General features: G+C 36.6%; 1 protein-coding gene across 3 annotated transcripts in view; it reads left to right on the top strand.

Annotated features, from left to right (window-relative positions):
• The window catches only part of CDKAL1 (CDK5 regulatory subunit associated protein 1 like 1), a 415077-nt gene that overhangs the window by 265519 nt on the left and 127271 nt on the right, over nucleotides 1-22287 (top strand). For all 3 annotated transcript variants that reach the window (XM_062569910.1, XM_062569908.1, XM_062569909.1), the window contains one exon: nucleotides 4980-5125. In XM_062569910.1, coding sequence (XP_062425894.1) covers nucleotides 4980-5125 — 146 coding nt within the window. The remainder of the gene's footprint in view (nucleotides 1-4979; nucleotides 5126-22287) is intronic.

The following is a 22287-nucleotide window of genomic DNA, read 5'->3' as shown; positions in this document are numbered from 1 at the left end:
AGCCACTTGGCTTCAATCCAGGTTCTGCTGGTGGTGCCACTGCGGTGCCTCTGAAAGGGAGCTGTCAGCAGAGCCCCCTCGTTTTGTAACCCCAGCTAGTCGCTGCCAGAAGGGGAAGAAATTTGGAGGGAAAGCCATTTTGTTGTGTTTCCTTATGCCTGAGCGTTTCCTTGGGTTTCACTGTTGGCAGAGAACAAAACCCTTTTGCTAGGAAGCAGGTTATTCAGATCATAGTGACTCAAATACAAGACAGGATTTAAATACCAGATTTTTGCCTGCTTGAGGGTTAAGTGGACAAAAAATGACTGCCTGAAAAGGTTGCTGATACTGGCCAAGGTGCACGAATATTGATTTTTGTTATCTTGGTGATTCCGTATAGTTGTTCGTGATGTCATTACAAACAGAAGGGTCGATTTTTCCAGTGAGGTGGTTAAATCTGTGTGTTGTAATTGTTGTGATAAATTATAGTGACTAGATAAAAATCTTTCTGGCAATGCACCTTGTGTTCTGATGTATTGCAGCTGCTGAGAACTGAAAAAAATAATTTCCTATATGATCAGTATCCGGAAGGATAGCCCACATATTATGTTGCTAGGTTCCAAATTTAAGACAACTTTTTTGTAAATTCAGCTTAAAGCAAATTGAGCTACTCTTTGACCTTTTTGTTCTTACATGAAATCTCTTCTTCATGTAGTGCTACTATTTGTTCGTGTGGTTATTAGTAGATTCCATAGCACAGGGGGAAAGAGGCAATCAGCTGTTTCAGTCATGATTAAAGACAGAAGTTTTCTTTCACAGTCTTGTAATTTTAAAATGTGGTTCTTTTATTATTTCCAGATGGAAATAAAATAAATTCTATATTACATGTTTTCCTACAATGAAATATGTAATTATATCTAGTAATGCAAAGCGCTTTGTTTAGAAAAAAGAAGCAGCCCATAAACAGGACACAGATGTTAGGCTTAGAATGGTAAGACACTGTGAAGTACAGATATATGTTAGTCCATGATGTCCTTCAGGTGCTCTCTGGGATATTAACTAATAACTTTCTTAAGTGATGAAATCTCATATTCCTTATGCAATCTGTGATGTGGGAAAATCTGTCAGAATCAACTAAGTATGACTGTCCAGTGCACAGCTGTATTTAAAGTAAACCTATACAGTAAAAGTACTTCACTGGAGTTTTAGGTATAGGGTGGATAAAAGGTAAGACTGAAAACACCTTGAAGTTTTTCAGACAGAACACTGTATTTCTATCTGAACATTTAAAATTCTTGGAGGATTATTTTCTTCTGATTTCTTGAGTGATAAAGCAAAGCATTTGATTAGTTCATTATTCTGTTTGCATGTGAACTACACGTTCAGAGTTTCTTGTTGTAAAAGGTAAGTCAAAGAAAGAGTATTTCTGCAAATTTGCAAATGACATGAGACAATGGCTCATCGGCTATTTCTGTCTTATATTTGTTTCATTTATGTTAACAATTTGTGTTTTTTTAAATCCACCAAGTTAATAGTTATGATTCCAAAGTAGTTGGTGGGAAGTCACCTTATCAGTGGGGCCTTAGGGTACAGGTCTGTACCTAAAGATACGTGAATGTGCTCAACAGAACGTACTGCTTAAAGTACATGCGATGTATAGCTTTAGCTATAGAAAGCGCACAAAGAAAAGACTTTGCAGTGGAGTTGTTTGCAATCTCCTCCTCTCTCAAAGGAGCTTTGAAGGTCCAGAACACACATGAGAGCTGTTACTACCTCACCTAGCCTGCATGAGGATTTCTGTGCGTATAGTGTGTGCTCTGAATGTATCTGATACAGGTAACAAGCAATTTACTTTCTAAAGCAAGCGTTGTCTTTGATATTGAGGGACTGGTGTGCATCTTTCTGGTACAAAATAGTGTAGTGGAATTGCCAATATTCTTCAGTGCATAAGTGACCATCTGATGAATTTCCTCAGGATTTTTAAGTTTTTTGAGCTTACATTTGTGGTTTCTACTGTATACAGAGACCTGTAGTGAGAGGTGAAGTGTTCACTTAATTAATGCTAGGCATCTTGTGACATATTGGTAGAGAGTGGAGTGAAATGACTTTAAATGAGAAGAGTCGTGTTCTTAATCCTGAAAGATATCCACAGCTGTGATTGTGAGACTTGTTTTTTTTTTTTTTTTTTTTTTTTTTTTTTTTTTTAATATGAGGTAATTAGCAGAAGCAGTATTGTCTGGATAAATATGGCTATTGAATGGCTATCATTTTAATTCTTCTTAGAGTAAGTGCACATATTGCTGAAGTAGATCAAGCAACTCCATCAGTTTTCTGCAAGTTACTGTGAGGTAAGCAGTTAGTGAGCTTAGGGGGTTTTTTGAGATGCTCTGCACTGAAAAGCATTTTTGTAGTTTAAGATTCATTTTTTCACTTTTCATACTGTGTAGCAAAATTCTTATTTTTTAATAAAAAGGAAGAAAAAGGAAATGAATGCTTTCACATGATTACAGAATTTCATCACCTCTAAAAAAATACTTTAACAAAAAATACTGTGATAAAACAAGGAGTTTCTCATTCTTTACTACAGATGATGTTTAACACAGGTAAAGACTATTTACTAGTTAGCTAGGCTCGTTTACTTGTTTTCTGCTGGCCTGCAATGTGTATCTAATTTTATACAAAATTTAAAAGCAACTCCTGTTGTGAGAAAGAATTAAACTTTATTTTAAGGTAGAAAAGAAATAAATATGTTTTTAGTGTATATGCAAAGTGGAAAGGACAAAATCTGTGTAAATTTTTAAGCACAATATTCCCTGATTTTGTAGCAAGTTATTGCTTTCATATGAGATAGTGTTTAAGCCTTACAAAAGCTTGGTTAAAATAACACTTAGATTTCAAGTTGAGAACATCTAAAAATAGTTTATGACCTTTAAAAAGAATTCACAAATTGATCACATAGAGAAGAGACTGTTATTCAAAGGATGCTAAATTTAAAAAGAGTGAAAAAGAACTAATTTGTTTCTGTTTTGTAGAGCGAGTTATTGTTAAAAACTTGGCAGATTCAGAAACGTTTTGCGAAACTTGACTTTCATAGATTTCTTGTACCATAAATCTGTTTTTGAGTAAAGTGTTTTGAGGTAAGAGAGAAGCTGAGTAGCAGGGTTATGGCTTATAGGTTGGGTTCCAGCACTTCTGCCATTTCTGATGTTTTAGGAACAAGAACATACCTTATTGCTGATAAGCAAGAAATCATAGGTGACTGCTAGAAAGCTTCTTATAAACTACATTTACACTATTTTCTAAAGCTTAAGAGAGGAAGAAGGAAGCCTCTTCTTGCTTTCTTCATTTCACAGAGCTTGTTTGATAGCGTTTCAGTTTGAAAATATTCTAGCTGAACCTCTGAAATTGATTAGAACATAGGCAGATGGTTCTGTTTAAAATGGAAGCATTTTGAGAAGACAAGTTTGTAGGAGGCATCGTGGCATTTTCTTCGATCATTCACGAATACTGTCGACCTGCCTCTGGCTTGCACCGAGAACCAGATTCAGCTGCATGCACCTTGCTGCGCATCAAATTGTGCACCACCCATTACCAGCAGAGCTGTTACTGGAATATTCAGTTCACATATCTGAGATCGAGTAGATATTCCAGTGAATAACCTAACTGCTTCTCTCAGGCATTTATGTGATAGGATTCTTGACAGAGATAGCATTTTGAGGGCTTATATGCACATCTTTGTGAGTGAAAAGTGTCTGCTGAGAGAGTCGTTCTTCTAAAAAATCGGTCCCTTTAAAAGGCAGCTACCTGAAGGGTAAAAGGCGCAAAGATGCGTACCTTTCCTTTGAACGGTCTATGCCCACCTTGTGTAAATACTGAGAGAAAATGCAGGTGCATGACTAATATATTGCTGATTAACGATCTGGAAAGAACTTGTAAACCATTACAACTTAACCGCTGAAGCTGGCAGCAGTGTGCACCGTCAGAGTTGGGATATCTGGGCTGGCAAAGAAGTGCTGGTGCAAGGGAGCCTGGCTGGAGCGCGCGGGGCAGCGGCGGCGGCGCTGGCTCTGTGCCCTGTGCTCCCTGCACCGGAAGAGAGTGGGAAACCGTCGGGGAAAGCCTGATTGTGTGTGTAATACGGTTGTTTTTCCAAGTTCACTTATTTTTTGCTGGGTAAAATTTAACAGACCATGTTGTACCATATTACTCATGATCTGGATGTCACTCTGTCTCAATTTTTAAAACATCTTTTAAACTTTCTTGCCAGATTGTATGTCCTTACTTCTGTAAATAATAAAAAAGAAAGAAATGTAGCCACTTTATTCTATTCCCTGCCTAATATTCTGTCATCCTGCTAAGTATCACTCTGGGATTTGATTTGATTTTTTTTTTTTTGATTTTGTTTCTGTTTATGCTTTCTTTTAATCCTTTTATATTTGTACGTAAGGTATAACATTGTCTGCCTCTTTTCAAGCCATCACAGTGGTCTTAGCTGCCCACTAATTAGTCCTATCCATTGTATCAAGCAAAAGCACTTTTAATTTCTAGATAATATCTGGAATAACAGGTAACAGATTTCAGACTAGTACAGGGACAAAACTGTAAATGATCAGATATATCTTAGTTAGCAAGCGGCCTACCTTAAGGATAGACAAGTCAGAGGCCCTCGTATATAAGTAGCTGAGAACTTACTTGATTCTGGCAAGAAAACAGGTAGCCTTTGCCATTACTCAAATTTAAACCAGCCACTGTCTGAAAGCACTGTTCAAGGTTTTAATGAGATGGGAGTGAGTTTCACAATACTTTGCTTCTGTAGTTTTCCCTTAAATTGATAAATTATACTCTTTAGGGAATGTCATCCTTATCTCAAATAAAATATAATCTTGTAACTTTCTTTTGTTTTTTAAACAAAACCTCTTACAAGTATTTTCACATGCCTGCACTCTTTTAGGAATGAGCCACTGAAAATGAGTATTTTTTTTCTTTTGAAAAACTCTTAGGAAATGGCAAAGATTCTCAATCACCCAAGAGTATATGCTTTTCTGCACATACCGGTCCAATCTGCATCTGACAGCGTACTCATGGACATGAAAAGAGAATACTGTGTGGCAGACTTCAAACAAGTAGTGGATTTCCTTAAAGAAAAGTAAGTCTATTAATATTCAAGAAAAGAGCTTTTTTTTTTCCTCCATGTTAAGAACATGTGGCTGAAAACAATTATTTGCACCTTCATAATTAAGGTATGAAAAAGAATGAGCTGCTTTAAGTTTTCAAAGTTGCTGAGTTTTTTGTAAGCCCCTTGATGTGGTTTGCCCCTTTGCTTGAGCTTTTATAAGTATCTTAAATCTCTGCATGACATGGTTTTAATTTGTCAATATATTCCTAATCTTTTTCAAATAATATGTTCTTAGATTATTTTTATGTTTAAACTGCTATATATAGACTGCTTGAAGTTCAGTTTATTGAAGTCTTCTTTAATGTGGCTTTTCAGCATTGTATACTTTGTGTACTGGAGATGATCCAGCTCCAGCTAATACTTTTTAAGTATTTTATGTCCTATAGCTGGTGTACATTTACATCATTATAGTAATACTCTAAGCTTGCTTATGGGACTGATGATTTGTAGGATAATTTCAAAATTATTTTCTTTAAGAATAGAGTTAATTCCGAGAAATAGTGTGTATCATATCATGTTGTATTTATGCAAATCTGAAGACAAAAGTTAAATTCACCTGAAAATCTCCTGTAACTACAAGTAATAAATTGATACTTAGTGAAATCTTTTCTTAACATTTAAAATTTACCACTGAAATATTTTGATGAGTAATTGGAATTAATCTAGAGGCTTTTTCTTTTCATTTTTGTACTGTTGCCTCTAAAATTTCATCAAAATACTTGCACGTAGAAGAACCATGATCCAGATCATTGAAAAATCCATCAGTTTAAATAAGTAAAATATGTGATGCAAGAGCTGCCTGGAAATTGTGAAGTGTAAAAGAGAAAAGCAAGTTGCAAAACAACAAAATCTATTTTGCAAACATTATGTATAGTTTATAGGATTTTCTGATACATTTAGAACAACTAATTGAAATGGAGCTGCCTGTGAAAATAGGAGTTCGTTATTTATCATCTTCATACTTTTTATATGTTGATTGGGCATTAATTTTCCATCCTAAACAATGCACATAGATTTTTGGTACTTAATTTTCATGTAGCTATGGGTTATTTTTTTTAATTGAAAGATAGATTGACACACATCCTAAGTGGGAACTATGTCAGTTTATATCTTAGTTGACTTGAAGCTGATTCATTATTCTCTTTAGTAGTTTTTAACATTGGCAGCTATTATCATAACAGCAGCTGGATTTCAGATAACCTAGTATAGCTGGCACATGTTAGGACATATGGGAATTTATTAAATCATTCAGCTCTTGCACACAGAAAAGCGTGAATTACTTAATATCCAAATTTAAAACAGCTGGTCATTGAATATATAGTAATCTATGACATATGTCATTTTCCACAGTCTTTTTTATAGTTAACAAGGGAAAAATAATGATTTAGATTCCTTATTTTTTAAAAAAATAATAAACATCCTACTAAACATCCTATTAAAAAACTACCGAATTATCTAGTAGTTCCAGTTAGAAAATAGTGTTCAAATATGGATGGAAAATTCTTTGTAACGTATGGCAGCAGGATGAGGAAGCTATGCGAAGAAAATGTTTTGGATATTGGATATATGTGAACATGTGCACATCTGTAAAACTATTTTTTTTTCTTTTGCACTTAAGAGCATAGAGTCTTCATTCGTAGTCTCTCCTCTTATGGCAGCAGCCAGCTATTACATTCTCATACAGATATTCCCATAAAGATTTCTCAGCACAGAGATTACCAGGATGTAACATTACTGCAGACAGCTCCAAAGCTTGGAGCCAGAACAACTAAAACTAAGTATGTGTTTGAACTACTTTAATAGCCAAAGGGGATTATTTCCATCTTCTATTTAACAAAAAGGAAAAATAAAATAAATAATAATATAATGCAAAAGTAGAATCTCCAATATCTTCTTTCCCTGTTCTTGGGGCCATGAAGTCATTTAGAAACTTTCAACACATCACATACAGGATCTTATCAGTAGATTGCAAATGGTACCTTCACCTCCAAAATATGACATCTACTGTGATAATATCTTCACTTGAAATTTCATTAAACCAATAATTCTGTAGGCTGACGTACTGAAGGAGTAAAGCCACACATAAAGGAGTTGTGTTGTTACCGGTTAAGTGCTTGATAACTTGATTTCAGAAATCTAAGCAAATAAAAACGAAGTACGTCAGGTAAAAGTGAAGAAAGAAAAGAATGAACCGTATTGTATGTAATCTTTTTGCTTTTGGAACCCCAAAGACAACCATGACTCCTGGATCTTCTTCTCAATCAGCAGAACAGTTTGGGACTTGTTTCCTCCCAAAAAAAAGTAGCAAAGCCCTTTCCATCTTCTAGAGAGCCAGGATTTGTGGAAGTACCTACTTTGGGGTATGGAGATTTGTCCTTATGTCTAGCATTATGTTTAGCACAGAATATTTTATACAGAAGCTCTAGACAGTTCTCAAGAGAACTTTTCACAAACAAGAACTCTAGAAATGTGCTTAAGATATGAGGGTTGATATTCTAGTGCGGTCAGTTGTTATGCACTTCTCTCTGTTTTAGGGCCGCTCTCCTCAGCTGGATGACAATGTCTTTGGTTTAGTGGAAAGGCCAATTGCAAAATATATAGAATATAATGCCGGAAACACAAATGCATCAGACTGAAAAACTGTATAAAAGGAGCCATTTTATAAGTGCCTTCTTCGATACTTCATACTGCTTTTTGTACTTAAATTTCAGAAAATTATAATATTCAGAAAAATGCTGTTGTGTAGTCCTGTTAGAAGGTAGTCCTGTGTAATCTAGCCTTTGCTAAGGGTCTTTGCAATATTACCACATATATTCTAACTGATACCTGTGAATCTGGTGAGAGTATTCTCAAGTTTGATTCATGGATGAGATGCTAATTTCAAAGTGTTTGCAATGACATACAGGATCTTTACAAATTGCTGGTTCATAAATTTAATGCAGGGCCACATTTAGTTTTATATCAGAAATTCTGTTAATTCAGATTTCATTTTTATCAAAATGTGACTTTTTTCTTGTTTTAAGCAATCTCAACTTTCAAGATTCAGCATGAATTGTATTTCTGAAGGATGTTGTTTGTAGTTACGAAAAGACTACTTTAATTATCTCAAAGTTCTGCAACCTAATCCCCTGAAATTTACTTTTGCGGATAAAAGCAAGCAATTGGAATTCATTTTAGTTAAAGAATTTTCTGAGACTGAATGTCGTATTCTGTAATTACTTGAATAATCAGCAATGTGATTATATACCTATGAAAGAATCCATAGGCTGGTAATGTTCTTTCGAATTTCTTGTCTGCTGATGTTTACTGTACTGTATTCTCTTACCTGTCTGATGTGTGAGATTAGAGCATTAATCAAAGGTTGTATTAACCTCGCTGGTTACTGCCCCTTCATAAGATAAGAGAACTGTAAAAGCAAAGCCTAGACAAATAAAGAAAAGTTGGGAAATAAGAGCAAAGCTGAAACACTGTACCATTGTATTTTAGGAAATAGCATAACGCTGAGGAAAAGTTGCATATGCTTCCCAGTTTTTGTTGTTGTGTTTTTGAGGTCCCCGCGTAACGTTAACGTGTGGCTGCTGCCATTCACTCCAGATTGTCACACGGTTCGTAGTGGGAATATCACCGCTTCGCTGCAGAAGCTGCAAGTCAGCAAACTTGGGCTGCTGGAGGGCAGAGCCAGGGCTCCATCAGGCAGAGTCCTTTCCTTTCCTGCCCTATTCCTGTATTCACCAGGGAAATCAGAGAGCTGCTAGAAAGCCTGTCCTAACCTCACTTACTTTTAATAGCAATCAAGAATTGATTTTTCAGCGTATGTAGACATATATTTATATGCAGTTGGAAAAAGAAAGTAAAGGAGAGAACCTAAATGAGTGTCATGGGGGAAAAAATTGAAAGCTTAGAAGGAGATTAATCTCTTAGATATAAACTAGAATCTGCCACCCCATTATAGACTATCACCCTAAGTCTGAAGAAACTGGAGATGCTGCCCACCTGTGCGAGAAGATACTGCATAGTCCTCTGAGATCACTGGCTTCAGGCAGGCTCCTTCCTCTCCTGTTTCTTGCCAACCAGGCATGCCAAGTAACGGCAGCAATTTTGTAGGTCATCTCTTGCTCCTGGTATTTTGCATTTTAGGTGATTCAACAGCGAGGCATTAAGGAGTGGCCATCCCCTGTTTCTGCTGATCTGCCCTAACCTCTGTCTGTGTTGCTGCGGGGCAGCCAGGCTACCTGGTGTGCAGAGGGTCTGCTTCACCGTGAAATAGTGGGACTGGGAGGAAGTCTCAGCAACTGTCTCCTCCTGATCATGCTGCATATGGATGCTGATACGAGTTTTTCTGGCAGTATTTTATTTCTCGGACAGCATCTATCCAAACACAACTTTTTGTTGCCTGCTTTCTCAATATACCTTTATCCCGTGTGTTGCAGTAGGGCTGCTCTTGCCTTGCTGAGTAGTTTCACAGGCAGTAGTTTGTTTCCCAGGTTCTGGGCGCAGTAACATGTATCATAAAACCTTCTGCGAGCAACTGATCTTATGATCACACAGTCTCTCTCTCTCTCTCTGTGTTTCTGGTGCATGTGTATATCTTGTTGTCTAGAAGTCTTCTGCTTTTTTTGTTGTTTTTCTTTTATATATATATATTTTCTAGTAGTGAATTTTAGACTACAGTAGCTGGAATGGGAGACAAATCTTCCCAAAAGCTTAATTTGAAAAACTACAGCTATTGGATGATAAGGTAAATTCTGAACATTGTAAATAATTTATAACTGTGTAAATAGTTTTCTTTTGAAAGATGACCATACAGTAAACTCCTAGATATTATTAAGTCTACATTAAAAAGATAAAGCAGTCAATTCAGTCCTTGTCAAATTTGCAGCTATTCCAGACATGCTGCTATTTTGAAAATAACTCAGTCCTTATGGCAGCAGTAGTATTGTTTTTATCTTTCTATCTTACTGAAACTAGAATCTGAAGACAAACACTCAAGTCATTTAAAAAGACGTAAATATCCAGTTACCTTTTTTATGTAAATGTTTCTAGTATATTCACTTACTTTCAAAATGCAGTTAATTGTACTGTAACAGCACCCTCACTTTTTACAACATGAATGTGTTTCATTTTCTTTCTCAAAATGCACTTTTGATTCTCTGAGAAAGACATTGTACAGCTCATTTTGCAGATTTGCAGATTGTGAACCCAACAAACCATGACAAGTCTTTCAGATTTAGGCTTTTTAAAATGGATTTTAGTACATCTGTTCTGTCATTCTAACTGCTGCAAATGCAAATATCATCTGTTTAAAATCCTTATGACGTTTTCAGCTAAGAAACTGCTGAGTGTATTTGTTACTTATCTGTAATTTTATACCTCAGTCTGTAGATTCTTCTCTTTAATCTGTCTTTTGTCTACAGTTTTGAGTTTGAACTAATCACTTTACCAAATGTCTCTCTTTTTATTGCTTTAAATGAATTGAGTGTTTATAAAAAGTATTGAATTAGCACTAAAAACTCTTTTTTGAACAGCACAGAAATCAGTTCAACTTCATATCCAGACTTGAGCCCGGTGATCAGTAGTATAGTCTTTGATGGACTACAAGCTCCTTTTACCACAGGATTTAGGTTTTCGGGTCCTTGAAAGTTAGATTTGGACTTGCATAGAGCAGTTGCTAAATTTATAAGTTTTCCTGTCTTAAATTTTTATTCATAAAGTCATACAAAGAGATCTAAGCAGGTGAGATTTCAAAGATGCTAAACACTTGCAGATCCATCTATTTCATAAAGCTATTTCAAATATGTAGAGTTTCAGCTACCTAAATTTAAAAAGTATGTTTTTCATCAGTGTTAATTTGGGGGAGAGAAATGTTAGGCATTCTAGGATACTTTTTCAGTAATATTACAGCCAGGATGAATGTCATTTCAGCTGGGCAGTCTTTTGGTTTTGACTTGTGTGCTGTATTACTTTGTCATTTCTCAGCAGATGCTGCTGCTACTTCACTTCCTAACCAGGAAATATATTGAGGAGGTTTCAGGGAGGAGGGTTGGAAGGGGGGAAGAAAAGTTGCTTTCAAATATCTGTACTTTTGTTGATCACTTATCTTTGCTGTTCTTAAGATTATTTAATCAGATTTCAGTTATTACATGGAGAGAGACTGAAAATAGATAGGCCAAGACCTCTTATTGCCACAGTTCAAGCTATTATGTCTGCTGCCACTTTATGAATCACTGGTCAGCCAGATGCTTAGATGATATTAGAGATATCTGATTGTAGCTCTTGGTTACTGTGGTGTTTGTGCATCAGAGCGGCAGCTATCAGAAGTACATGCTTTCTTCTACCTTTGGCGGCCTTGTACGGCTCTCTGTGTAACATTGTAGGGGGATAACGTCGGCTGCTGGAAGGGGAACTAAAAGCTGCGTCTGAGCTTGGGGTAATGTGAAATTTGCCTTACACTTGTGGTTGTTATTTGTAGAACTTTATTGTGGGCGCCGCAGAAGAAGACTCTTAAAAGTGGGTTAGCTGCAGTTCATCTGTGTTGAACAACGTGAACATTCGTCGTGTTCACTTTGTAGCCTTCGCTTTGTTGTGTGTGTGTGTATAGATGAGAAAATTATTACAGTCTCTGGCTGTATGACTAAAAAAGCCCAGCCCCATCTGTGTTAATTACAGCTAGAGAGAAGTCTCCTGAAAACATACAGGACATACGTAACAAAAGTTTTAATGACAGTGATCTCTGGAAGTTCAGTTTTTCTTTTCTTAGAACTCTATAGAGCAAAAAAAAAAAAAAAAAAAAAAAAACACATTTACCTTGAAACAATCTGACTTTTTCCTTGTGGGAGCACCATTTTGTCTTACTGCATAAGGAGTTTTCACTCTACAGAGTGTACAAATATTCTTTATATTTGTACCCTTTGCAAATATAATGGATTCTCTAATGTTCTCTAAAGGATTTTTTCCTAACACTACCCTTACTTGTATTTTCACTTAGTTATGTACCCACAAAGAGTTGGGAGTAAAATCTGTGTAGAATTCTTACAGTAAATTCTGTACTTTACTGTGCTTAATTAAAAATAAAAAAGACAAACTTTTAGTTCCATAAATTATTTTTATAAATATTTGATATTTACACTGTTATGCTCATCCTTGCTTACCTGCTTCCAATTATTTCTTAGAGCCAACTGCATTATGTTTTAAATGAGATTGTAAACTGCATGGAAGCAGGGCTGTTCCATAAAGAATGGGATTACAAGTCAACTAAAAGGACTTCAGGGCATAGTGTAGTAAGGGTAACACTAGGACAAAATAGTAAAAAAGAATTGGGCAAGTGATGTACAAAAAATGAGAAACAGAGAACAGAGTTAGAAGAGGCTTCTTTTTATGGTAAAATAATGAAAGAAGCCCATGGGGGTATATCCTTGACAGTTCACAGTGCTCATTTTTGAGAAGCTGTCTGTCTTAAAAGAGGATTATAGCTCGTTTGAGCAGGAGACTTGGAGTCTTTATGCATAACTAGGTAACAGTCCATTTTGCAATAGAACCGTATGTTTTCCATATACGTGTACACTGCTACAGTATGGTACCCACGTTCACAGTAAGAGTATTGTCTGCAATCCCCATTTTCCAGTGGTTCACTTTGTTACTGCCCTGTCTGTCTAATCACCTTGTGCTGGAGAATACACACATGCAAATACTTAAGTCCAGAGGGATGCAACATGATGTAAAGTAATTCTAAAGTATGAGACTGCTTTGAAGATCAGATGACACCGAGTGTATTTTGGAGCTATTTATTGTTTGGAAAGGTACAGTTTAGAAAACTGTCATTTTAAGCATTGTGATGCATGATTTTTGTTATGAAGTCTCTTCAACTGCTGTAGCACTGTGGTTTTGCATGCTGCCTTTCTTAAGCAGGATGTGGGTGCTGCTCCTGTTTTACAGAATTTTATTCTAAATGATAGACGTTAAATGTTTCTGGAGATGCAGAAACATTATGAAAACTTTTTCTGGCTCTCCTGCACTCTCGTAGCTACATGTGGGAACTGCTCAGATGCCTGGGGATAGGGATGCCCCAGATGAGGTGTCCTCGTGGCCAGGGAGCTTCCTGCCTTCCCACTCCACATGCTTTTAGGTTGCAACAGCATACTGTTCTGCTGTCGTAATGTTCTGCTGTGGCCAAAGTTTGGAAGAATTTATTGGAATAGTTGATGTGGAGAGGAGGTATTCCTGTTTTAAATATCAGAAACATTTAGCCTTATACTTGTCATAGAAGCTGGCTTACTTTTTGCTAAACATAATTAGTAAAGTTGTTTGGAGTGATAGTTTCTGTATCCAGTTATGGCTAAGCTCTCCTTTTTCTGGGCAATCTTATCCATAGTTTTCCTCTGCAAACCCCTAATGGGATTATTGCTAGGTGATAGATAGGAATAAGTAATATGCATCCAAATCCCAGTTTCTGTAGTGTAACAAGATGATATCTTTTTTCCTCATCCCTTGAGGGCATGTGAATGTGCTTTTTGGAAGCAGCATTCTAACATCTGTTGTAAAATTAAAAGGAAGGAATTGTTTAAGCATCACAGTCCTAGAAAAACTTACTCTTAAAACATCTATTTAATATTTGTGATTTTGAAATGCCTGCTTTTAATTGACTTATTTCTCTAGTATTTTAAAACAAGATCACTGAAATTATTTCTCAGCTTAATGTAAAAATACTGTCATTGTGTTTCAGTTTTAGTGTTAGAACTTCAAGACCATATTAAAATGAAATTATGGGGGGTGTTTTATTGTTTTAAAACAATAACTCTTTAACGCTTCTTGTTTCCTCCTTTAATAACAGATTAATTCAATTTGACATGTAATTTTGATTCTAAATTGCTCTTGAGTTTAAGTGTATCCAAATATATGTTGACATACTTAAGTGTTTATTGTGTTAGCCTATTAGTATATATACAGTTCCAGCAGGCATCATGTATACACTTTACAGAGTACAGGCATGAAAATTCTGATGTTGGTGTTAGACTTTCGCTTTAGACGCATAAAAAATGTTATATATTTGTTCACTTACATGTGTATATTTTTGTATTGTTGTATATAGTATTAGGTAATGAATGAATTGTGTAAACTATGTTATTTCGAGCATATAGAACAATGTTTCAGGAAAATTTCACTTTTTGACTAAAGTGATAGTTGGTAAACTGCCAAGTACTGTTTGAAGTTGCATTTTTCAAAGTTTCAAGGAAAATATGTTAGAAAGAATGATGAAAATAATTAAAAATGCAGTACTTCTAGAGCTGAACATTTAAAGGCTATTTTCTTTAACCCTGAAATGCTAAAATCAAGAAAACTCAAATCAAGGAAGTGTAAATGTGCAAAAGGTGTTAAACTTCATTCAAAATGTAACTGTACAATCAAAACATCATTGCTTGTGATGCAGTGTTTTTTCTACTAAACAGAAATTTTCTGTATATGTAAACTTGGGGTGTATAATACAGATTACCTAGGGGAAGCTCAGTTTTGTACTCACATGCATCTTATATTGGTCTATAAATAGTGTCTGTTCCTCGTCAGTTGATGATTTCCCTCTTTATAATGAGAATTAAATGTTTGAGAATAAACTTGTTTATTATATAGCACAATAACAACATTTTAAAAGCCTTGTGCAAAGGAGCAGTGGCTGTATCAGCTGAAGATGCATTATCCAAAACTGAATCAGTTATCATTTGCATTTGAAGTTCTTTCATTTTTCTTTATATTTTGCTTCTCTTCATAGCATAGAACCCTCATTTTGTTTGGGAGGAGAAATTACCAAAATACAACCACTAAATGAAGTTATAACGAGAAGATGTTGCAAATGTGGCAGTATGTAAAGACACAAGGAGCAATATAAAGTCTTGTTAATCCACTTAGCAGAAAATTGTAATTCAGATGCATTTCAAGCTGGGAAATGAGTTACTGAGTCTGAACACTAGACATAAGAGAATATGAAGCCCAAGTGTCTCCAATTCTTCTAAAATCTGGAGACAGTATATATCGACAAAACCCGAGGGTCACAGAAATTAATTGTCTTCCAAGTTGCTGTGTCAGATGCTTCCTGCTTGGCCCTTGAATAAGCTGTGACCCTTAGCAGGAGGGACCACCTCAGAGACGGTAAAGTGATGCCACGCAGCCTTGCAGTGTGCTCTGGAGTAAGCACTCTGGCACATCACTATCCTTTGACAGATTTGAATGAGTGTCACAGAATCATATATTGGTAAGTTTGGAAGGGACCTCTGGAGGTCATCTAGTCCAACCCTCAGCATAGCCCATACGGGGATTGAACCCATGACCTTGATATTAGCAGCACCACGCTCTAACCAACTGAGCTAAACCTAACCCCCAAGTGCTGTGAAAAGCTTTGTATAACAAGCTGTACTGATTCTCGACACTATTTATTCTCCAATGCAGGACTTGTGCTGAGTAAAATTTCAGTACAAACATTTGAGAACCTTCAGCTTGTTTACAGAAGAAAGAACTAAGCACCACAGCTGAAAAATGGATTGTTCAGATGTTTATGGCTCTAGCGCTGAACCTGTGCATGTACACCACACAATAGCTAGTCTCAATTATTTCTTAGCACTAGCACTTGGTGAGGAGAGGGGAGATTAACTGTCTTTAGAGTGTGTTGGCAGCCGACTGTTTGCGAGAGCGTGGAGAGCGAGGCTATCCATTCAGCTCTGAAAAACAGACGGACAGTGTTTCTGTGCAGCGGTGGAATGGCTGCTCTCTCAGTGTTGGCTGAGCTTTGCAGGAGTGCTTACCTCAACATGCTTAATCCTAAAAATTGCTAAGGCAGCCAGTTGAACTCTGAACTATGGCCAGCGAACTATTTCCATATAGCATATTCTCTTAGACTGCCCCCATGTCTGTTGGACCATATAGCTAGAAACAGTGGGTTATAACACTGTACATCTAAACAACCAGACTTCTATTTCATTTCACCCCTGTCTGTCATTTATTATCTAACCACATAGGGATGGAGGGAATCCATACATCTAACCATTTTGAGTGGAGGGAATGTGTAATAGTTTCAAGGCAAATAAAATCGGTGCTTTCCTTACTTTTTTTAATTACAGTTTGTAAGTGTGTGGCTGTTGACATTGCTTGTGGAATAATGCACCTGCTGGAGTTTCTTGGTTCCCTTTGCCTTTATTTCTTAAAGCTGTATTTCTAAAATCATAACAGTTTTTTTAAAAAAGAAACAGTGGAAAAGGCTCTTTGTAATGATATGATGTTTTAAAATGTTTATTGTTTCAAAACTAGAGCAAGCAATAACAGCTTCTATGAATTCTCCTTCTAATCTTTGCTTTTCTTCCCATTTTCTTACCTATTTAGTATCTTCCTTTAAATATTTCTTGTAGTACTAGGCTGTAACAGCTATATGGTATAACATGCTTTACAGTAAGTTAAGAACTGGGGCTTGGGGGTTCTGCCTTGTATTAGCTTTGTAACTCAGCATTGTATTAGCTTCAAGGTTCTCCGTATGAATCTGAGTCTGAAGCTTACTTTCACGTAGTTTATTATGATCATATGATAATTAGAATAGGTGAGACGACATAAACAAAGGAAAATTGGAATTTCAGTATACCAAATCAAAGTGGAAAATGCAAATTGTTTGTAACTGAATTTAGCACAACAGATGCACCTTAATTTTTGTGTGTATTACAGTGTATAAAATGAACATTACATTTTGGTTGCAGCAGTGAGAGAGAGGTTTTCTTTAGACCATGAAAGATAACAGTAGAAATACATTTCATTTGTTTTTTAAATAAAGGACTGTAAGCTAAGTAACTAATCTAAATTATGGACATGATTTTGAAATTTTCTTCAGGCTAGACTTATGTGCGTGCAATATTATGGATTCACTTATGTTATTTAAACATTTGACTGTGGCTGAAACTCATGAATTTAAGCATTCCTGTCATATTAACTATGCCCAAAGTTCTTCTAAGACTAGAAGAAGGGAAACATGTTTTGGAAATCTGATCTTAAATGTTCAATGCACAAGCTCCTGTAACAGAACTTTAAAAACTAGTTGACGTGTTAAGGCATAGTTAAATCACTGCTGCCCAAAATGATTTTCTGTATCTTTCAAACAAGAGCAGACGTGTTCTAGCCTTTATTTGCATTGCACTATTTTGTAGAGCAGAGCACTGTTTCAGCACTGACTACCTCATGTAATTGAAGGCAAGTATCTTCATGAGTCCTTCCCCCTCAATCATCCCATATGACATGGAACGTGGAAACAAGGTTTATAATGTTTTTTTGTTTTTTTTTTTTTTTTTTTTTTTTTTTTTTTTTTTTTTTTTGCCTACTTTCTTTTTGTATTTTAATGCATACCAGTGCGTGCTGATACCATCTACCCTTAACTTTTATCTCAGAGTCTGCATAGTTGTATGTACATATAGAGTAAAAACATGGGAGACTGTTGTTACTGAGAAAGCCTCTGTATCTCACATAGCGGAAGGTAATTTTAACCTTGTATTCTCCCATGGGTGTATGCCTGTGATCTCTGGACACTTTACATTAATTAGAGGTTAACAAGTAGCAGTTGCTTCCCCTAGAGGATAATTTTAGCACAAATTTAAGATGAAAGAAAACCAGAAGCTCTATTACTGCCACTTGTTTGCATTATTTCCTTTACCTCTTTAGGATGGTAAATGATCATCAAATCCTTGTTAAACTCCTATATATAAGGAAAAGCTGATTCAGCAACAGGATTGTGATTCCATTCAATACCTATCTGAACCAGCCCATCTGCTCAAAAAAGGGCATACCTACCAGTTAATTGGTGTTGTTTCATCTTTTCTCTATGTTAAATTCAGTTTATAACTTGAGGTAGGGTGACTAGACATCAATAAGGAAAAAAAAAGGGAGTTACAAGCATAAAAATAATTCAAAATGAAACAGTTCCCAAACAGTGCATTCACAATAAAAATAAGACATATAGATGTATGAGAAAGGTTATTGGTAGTGATTAGAACCTTATGTGGTCTAATTCAAAATCCAGTGGATGTAGAAGACAAAAAAAAAAAAAAAATTAAAACAGATGATGTAATTTTGCTCTTAGTAACTGAATTGTTATACAGTTTCCTTTCCCGATCATTCTTAGTTTATGATGTAGCATATATCCTTTCTGCAGCAAAAATGTCCTAATTTCCATTCATCATAACAACTTTCCACTTCCGTGAATAGTTGACCTTGTCAGAATATTTTGTGGTGCTGTACAAAGAGAATGTCTCAGTGTCCATTTCTTAATTCTTCAGAAATGTTTTAACTTGATATAGGGCTAGGCTGATTATTATGTTAAGATTTACATTCCTGATTCCTTATGTCTTAAGTCTGCTGTGGTGTTGCACATTAATAAGTCATATCACAATTTTGTGCTATTGGCTACCTAAGATTACTTAGCTGTACTTTTAATAGAATGTGAAATTATTTGAGGTGCATTGAGGGCTTTCATCATTGTGGGAATAGCAGAAGCAGTCTATCTTTGAACATATGTTTTCACAAAATACTGCTTTTATTTGACAGAATTAAAGTGAAGTATAGTAATTATCACATTAAGTGAGATAATCTTTTCATGTTTTCATTAATAATGCAAATAAACATTTTCCCCTTGGAGGATGTTCAGCTAATACTTTAGAACAGAAAATTGTTTCAGTGATTAAATGTGCATTCAAATTATGACTATGGATATACAACAATGTTAGCATTTTTACTATAGAATGTGCTCTAAGCTTCCTATCTCTTGAATATAGTTTCAACACAAATTAATTTTTCTTTCAATTTCTCTTCACTTCTGGTTGCATTAGAACTTATTACTTTCTTTTGTGTTAGTAGTGTCACAAAAACTTGCTTCACATTCACTTCATTTTTCTGTCAACGATATCACTCACAGAGTCCTCAGGTATTCCACTTGCACCTGCATTGGCTCCACAGGATGCCAAACTTGAGGGCTTTGGTGATGAGCAGCCTCAGGGCACAAGAGTTCATACTGTCCTTATACAGCTTTCTGTCAGGTTTGTGAGACTTGAAGAGAGCCCAAAGAAATGTTTTAGCAATGGGAAATGGTATCTAACTGAGTTGTAAGATTCTTCTAGCCCGTGTCTATACTAAGATCACTTTGTTGAACACTACAATCTGCCATAGATAGTGGAAATTTCAGTCTTTCCCCCAAAGAAGTTTGTTTTGGAATTATTAGCAATGATTCTAGTGTAAAGCTTTGCACCTTTTTATCCACCTATCTATAAATTGAATGGGTTTGTCACCCTTTGGTATATTTTGGAGTCCACTGTCATGCTTATCCATGAAGATAGCTTATTTCTTAGCTGGAAGGATAAGCAAGATGTGTTGCATTTCCAAAGGCCTTTTCACAGGTCATTTCCAACTGCTGTTCATTTTAGAAAAATTAACATACCTGCCTTTTTTCCTTAAACTACACAATTTCCTTATAGAAGATAATCCTTTTTTATCTTAGATGTGTGTTATTTTTCTGTGCAACAGGAGAAAACTCTATAGAACAACCCTGATTTTCACTCAGTTCTTTTCATAGAACAGTTCAGAATCACAGAATAGTTGAGGTTGGAAGGGACCTCTGTAGATCATCTAGTCTAATCCCCTGCTCAAGCCTGGTGTCTAGGTGGCTTTTGAATACCTCCAAGGATGGAGACTACAGAACCTCTCTGGGGAACACGTTCTAGTGCTCAGTCAACCTCACAGTAGAATAAGCTTTTCCTCATGTTCAGATAGACTTCTTGTGCTTCAGTTTGTGCTTATTGCCTCTCATCCTTTTGCTGGACACCACTGAAGAGAGCATGGCCTCATCCTCTCTAAACCCTTCCTTCAGATACTTATACATATTCATAAGATCCCCCCTCAATCTTCTCTTCCCCAGGCTAAACAGGCCCAGCTCTCGCAGACGTTCCTCAGAGGGCAGGTGCTCCAGCCCTCTGATCATCTTCATAGCCCTACGCTGGACTCTCTCCAGTAGCTCCATGTCTCTCTTGTCCTGGGGAGCCCAGAACTGGACACAGTACTCCAGCTTCCTGAGGTCACTCTGAATGGCAGCACAGCCCTCTGGTGTTCCAGCCACTCTCCCAGTTTGGTATCATCAGCAAATGTGCTGAGGAGGCACTCTGTCCCTTCATTCAGATCATTGATGAAAAAGTTGAACAAGACTGGACCCAGCACTGAGCCCTGGGGGACACCACTAGCTTCCTGCCTGCAACTGGACTTTGCACCACAACCTCACACAACCCACTGAGCTCTGCCATTCAGCTAGTTCTCAGTCCACCTCACTGTCCGCTCCTTTAGTCCCTACTTCCTGAGCTTGCCTAGGAGGATGTTATGGGAGACAGTGTCAAAAGCCTACTGAAGTCAAGATAGATAATATTCACTGTTCTCCCTTCATCTCCCCATCCAGTCATACCATCATAGAAGGCTAACGGGTTGGTTAAACTTGATTTCCCCTTGGTGAATCCATGCTGGGTACTCCTGATCCTCATCTTATCCTTCAGAGGCATGGGGATGGTATCCAGAATGAGCGGCTTTCCAGATGAGGATCAAAAAGAAGCTGACTGGCCTGTAGCACCCTGGGTCCTCCTCCTTGCCTATTTTGAAGATTGGAGTGACACTGACTTTCTGCCAGTCCTCAGGCACTTCTCCTGATCACCGTGTCCTTTCAAAGATGATTGGGTGTGGCCTAGCAATGACATTGGCAAGCTCCTCAGCATCTCATCAGGGCCCATGGACTTGTGTCCAGTTTGCTTAAGTGTTCTCTGATCTGATCCTCTCCCTGACAGGAAATTTTCCTTTCTCCAAACTTTCTTTCTGGTCTTCAAAGTCTGGGATTCTTGAGGACTTATCAGTAAAGACTGAGGTAAAGAAGGCATTCAGTAGCTACCTTCTCTGTATCCTTCAGCACCAGGGCCCTCACCCCATTCAGCAGTCCCTTTTGTTACTGATGTATTTAAAGAATGCTTGCTTTTCACTCAATCTTTAATTTTCTCCTTCACTAGTTGTGTTTCATAAGTAAGTAATTTCCAGAGTTAAACTGTCTAGAGATTGGTGTCTGTCACTATATACTGAAACAAAACATGTGCAAGGTGTTGCTTGTGTCATCCTCCTATGTCCTCATTTGCTACTTATTTCCAGTCCCCTTTTATATCATACCTTCAGTTTTTCTTAGGTAGGAAACCCACTCTCATGTTAGGCCCTCAAAGTTAGACTCAGACATCCAATTTGATTTCAACTTGAGAATTTACAGCGCTTGCATCATTTTTATAGCCATGTTATTTGTGTTCTGAATAATCCATCTTTATGGCTAAGAATTCTTAATGTCTCATGTTGCTACTGCATAGCTGAAAAGATACAATTTTGCCTTCTGGACTTCTTCCAGGTTCTTAACTGATGCCCCATGGACCATCTTGGAACATATTACATGTTTTAATAAAAATCAATTTCAGTGATATAGTCAGAATGCAGATGCACCTATTTCCACTGAATGTTTGAATTGAAAACAGAATCAGAAAAATCATGTTCTGCACTCTCTGATTTCTAGTAGGTGTATTTTATAAAATTATTAATTATATTTTATTAGACTGTAATGAAGAGGGAGAGAGCATAGTAACTCTTACATTCCACCTTGCCCTCATCTGCAAAACTGAGTATATAATTGCCTCCATTCATTCATTTGGAATTTTTCACAGATCTCTCTGTATTGACATAGTTTAAGTCTGCAACATAAATCTTCTCTGGCATAACAAGTGAGCAAAAATTTTATCAGCACCTGGGTTTTTTGTTTGTTTATTTGTTTCTTCCTTCATTTTTCCTGAAAATTCTGATACGACTCTGCGACTGAATGTTGGGAACCTCAGAAATCTCATTTGTTTTTCACGTCTGTCAGACTACCAAGGTACTCTCTTCCAGTTTCTATGATTGTTGCTTAGATAAAAGATTTCCATTTTTTCCTTTCTCAGAACAGTTGCATTTGGTACCCTTGTACTCCCTGATGTACTTCTGGTATATTAGAGGATTTTGTAAATTCTGTTCCATCTTCTGTGTAAAATTTCACAAGCATTGTTCTTCCTCTCAGCTTTTAGAGG

This window comes from Rhea pennata, chromosome 2 (genome assembly GCF_028389875.1).
Source record: "Rhea pennata isolate bPtePen1 chromosome 2, bPtePen1.pri, whole genome shotgun sequence".
Lineage (NCBI taxonomy): Eukaryota > Metazoa > Chordata > Aves > Rheiformes > Rheidae > Rhea > Rhea pennata.
The sequence above is the reverse complement of the archived record's forward strand: the minus strand, read 5'-3'. Positions and strand labels throughout refer to the sequence as shown.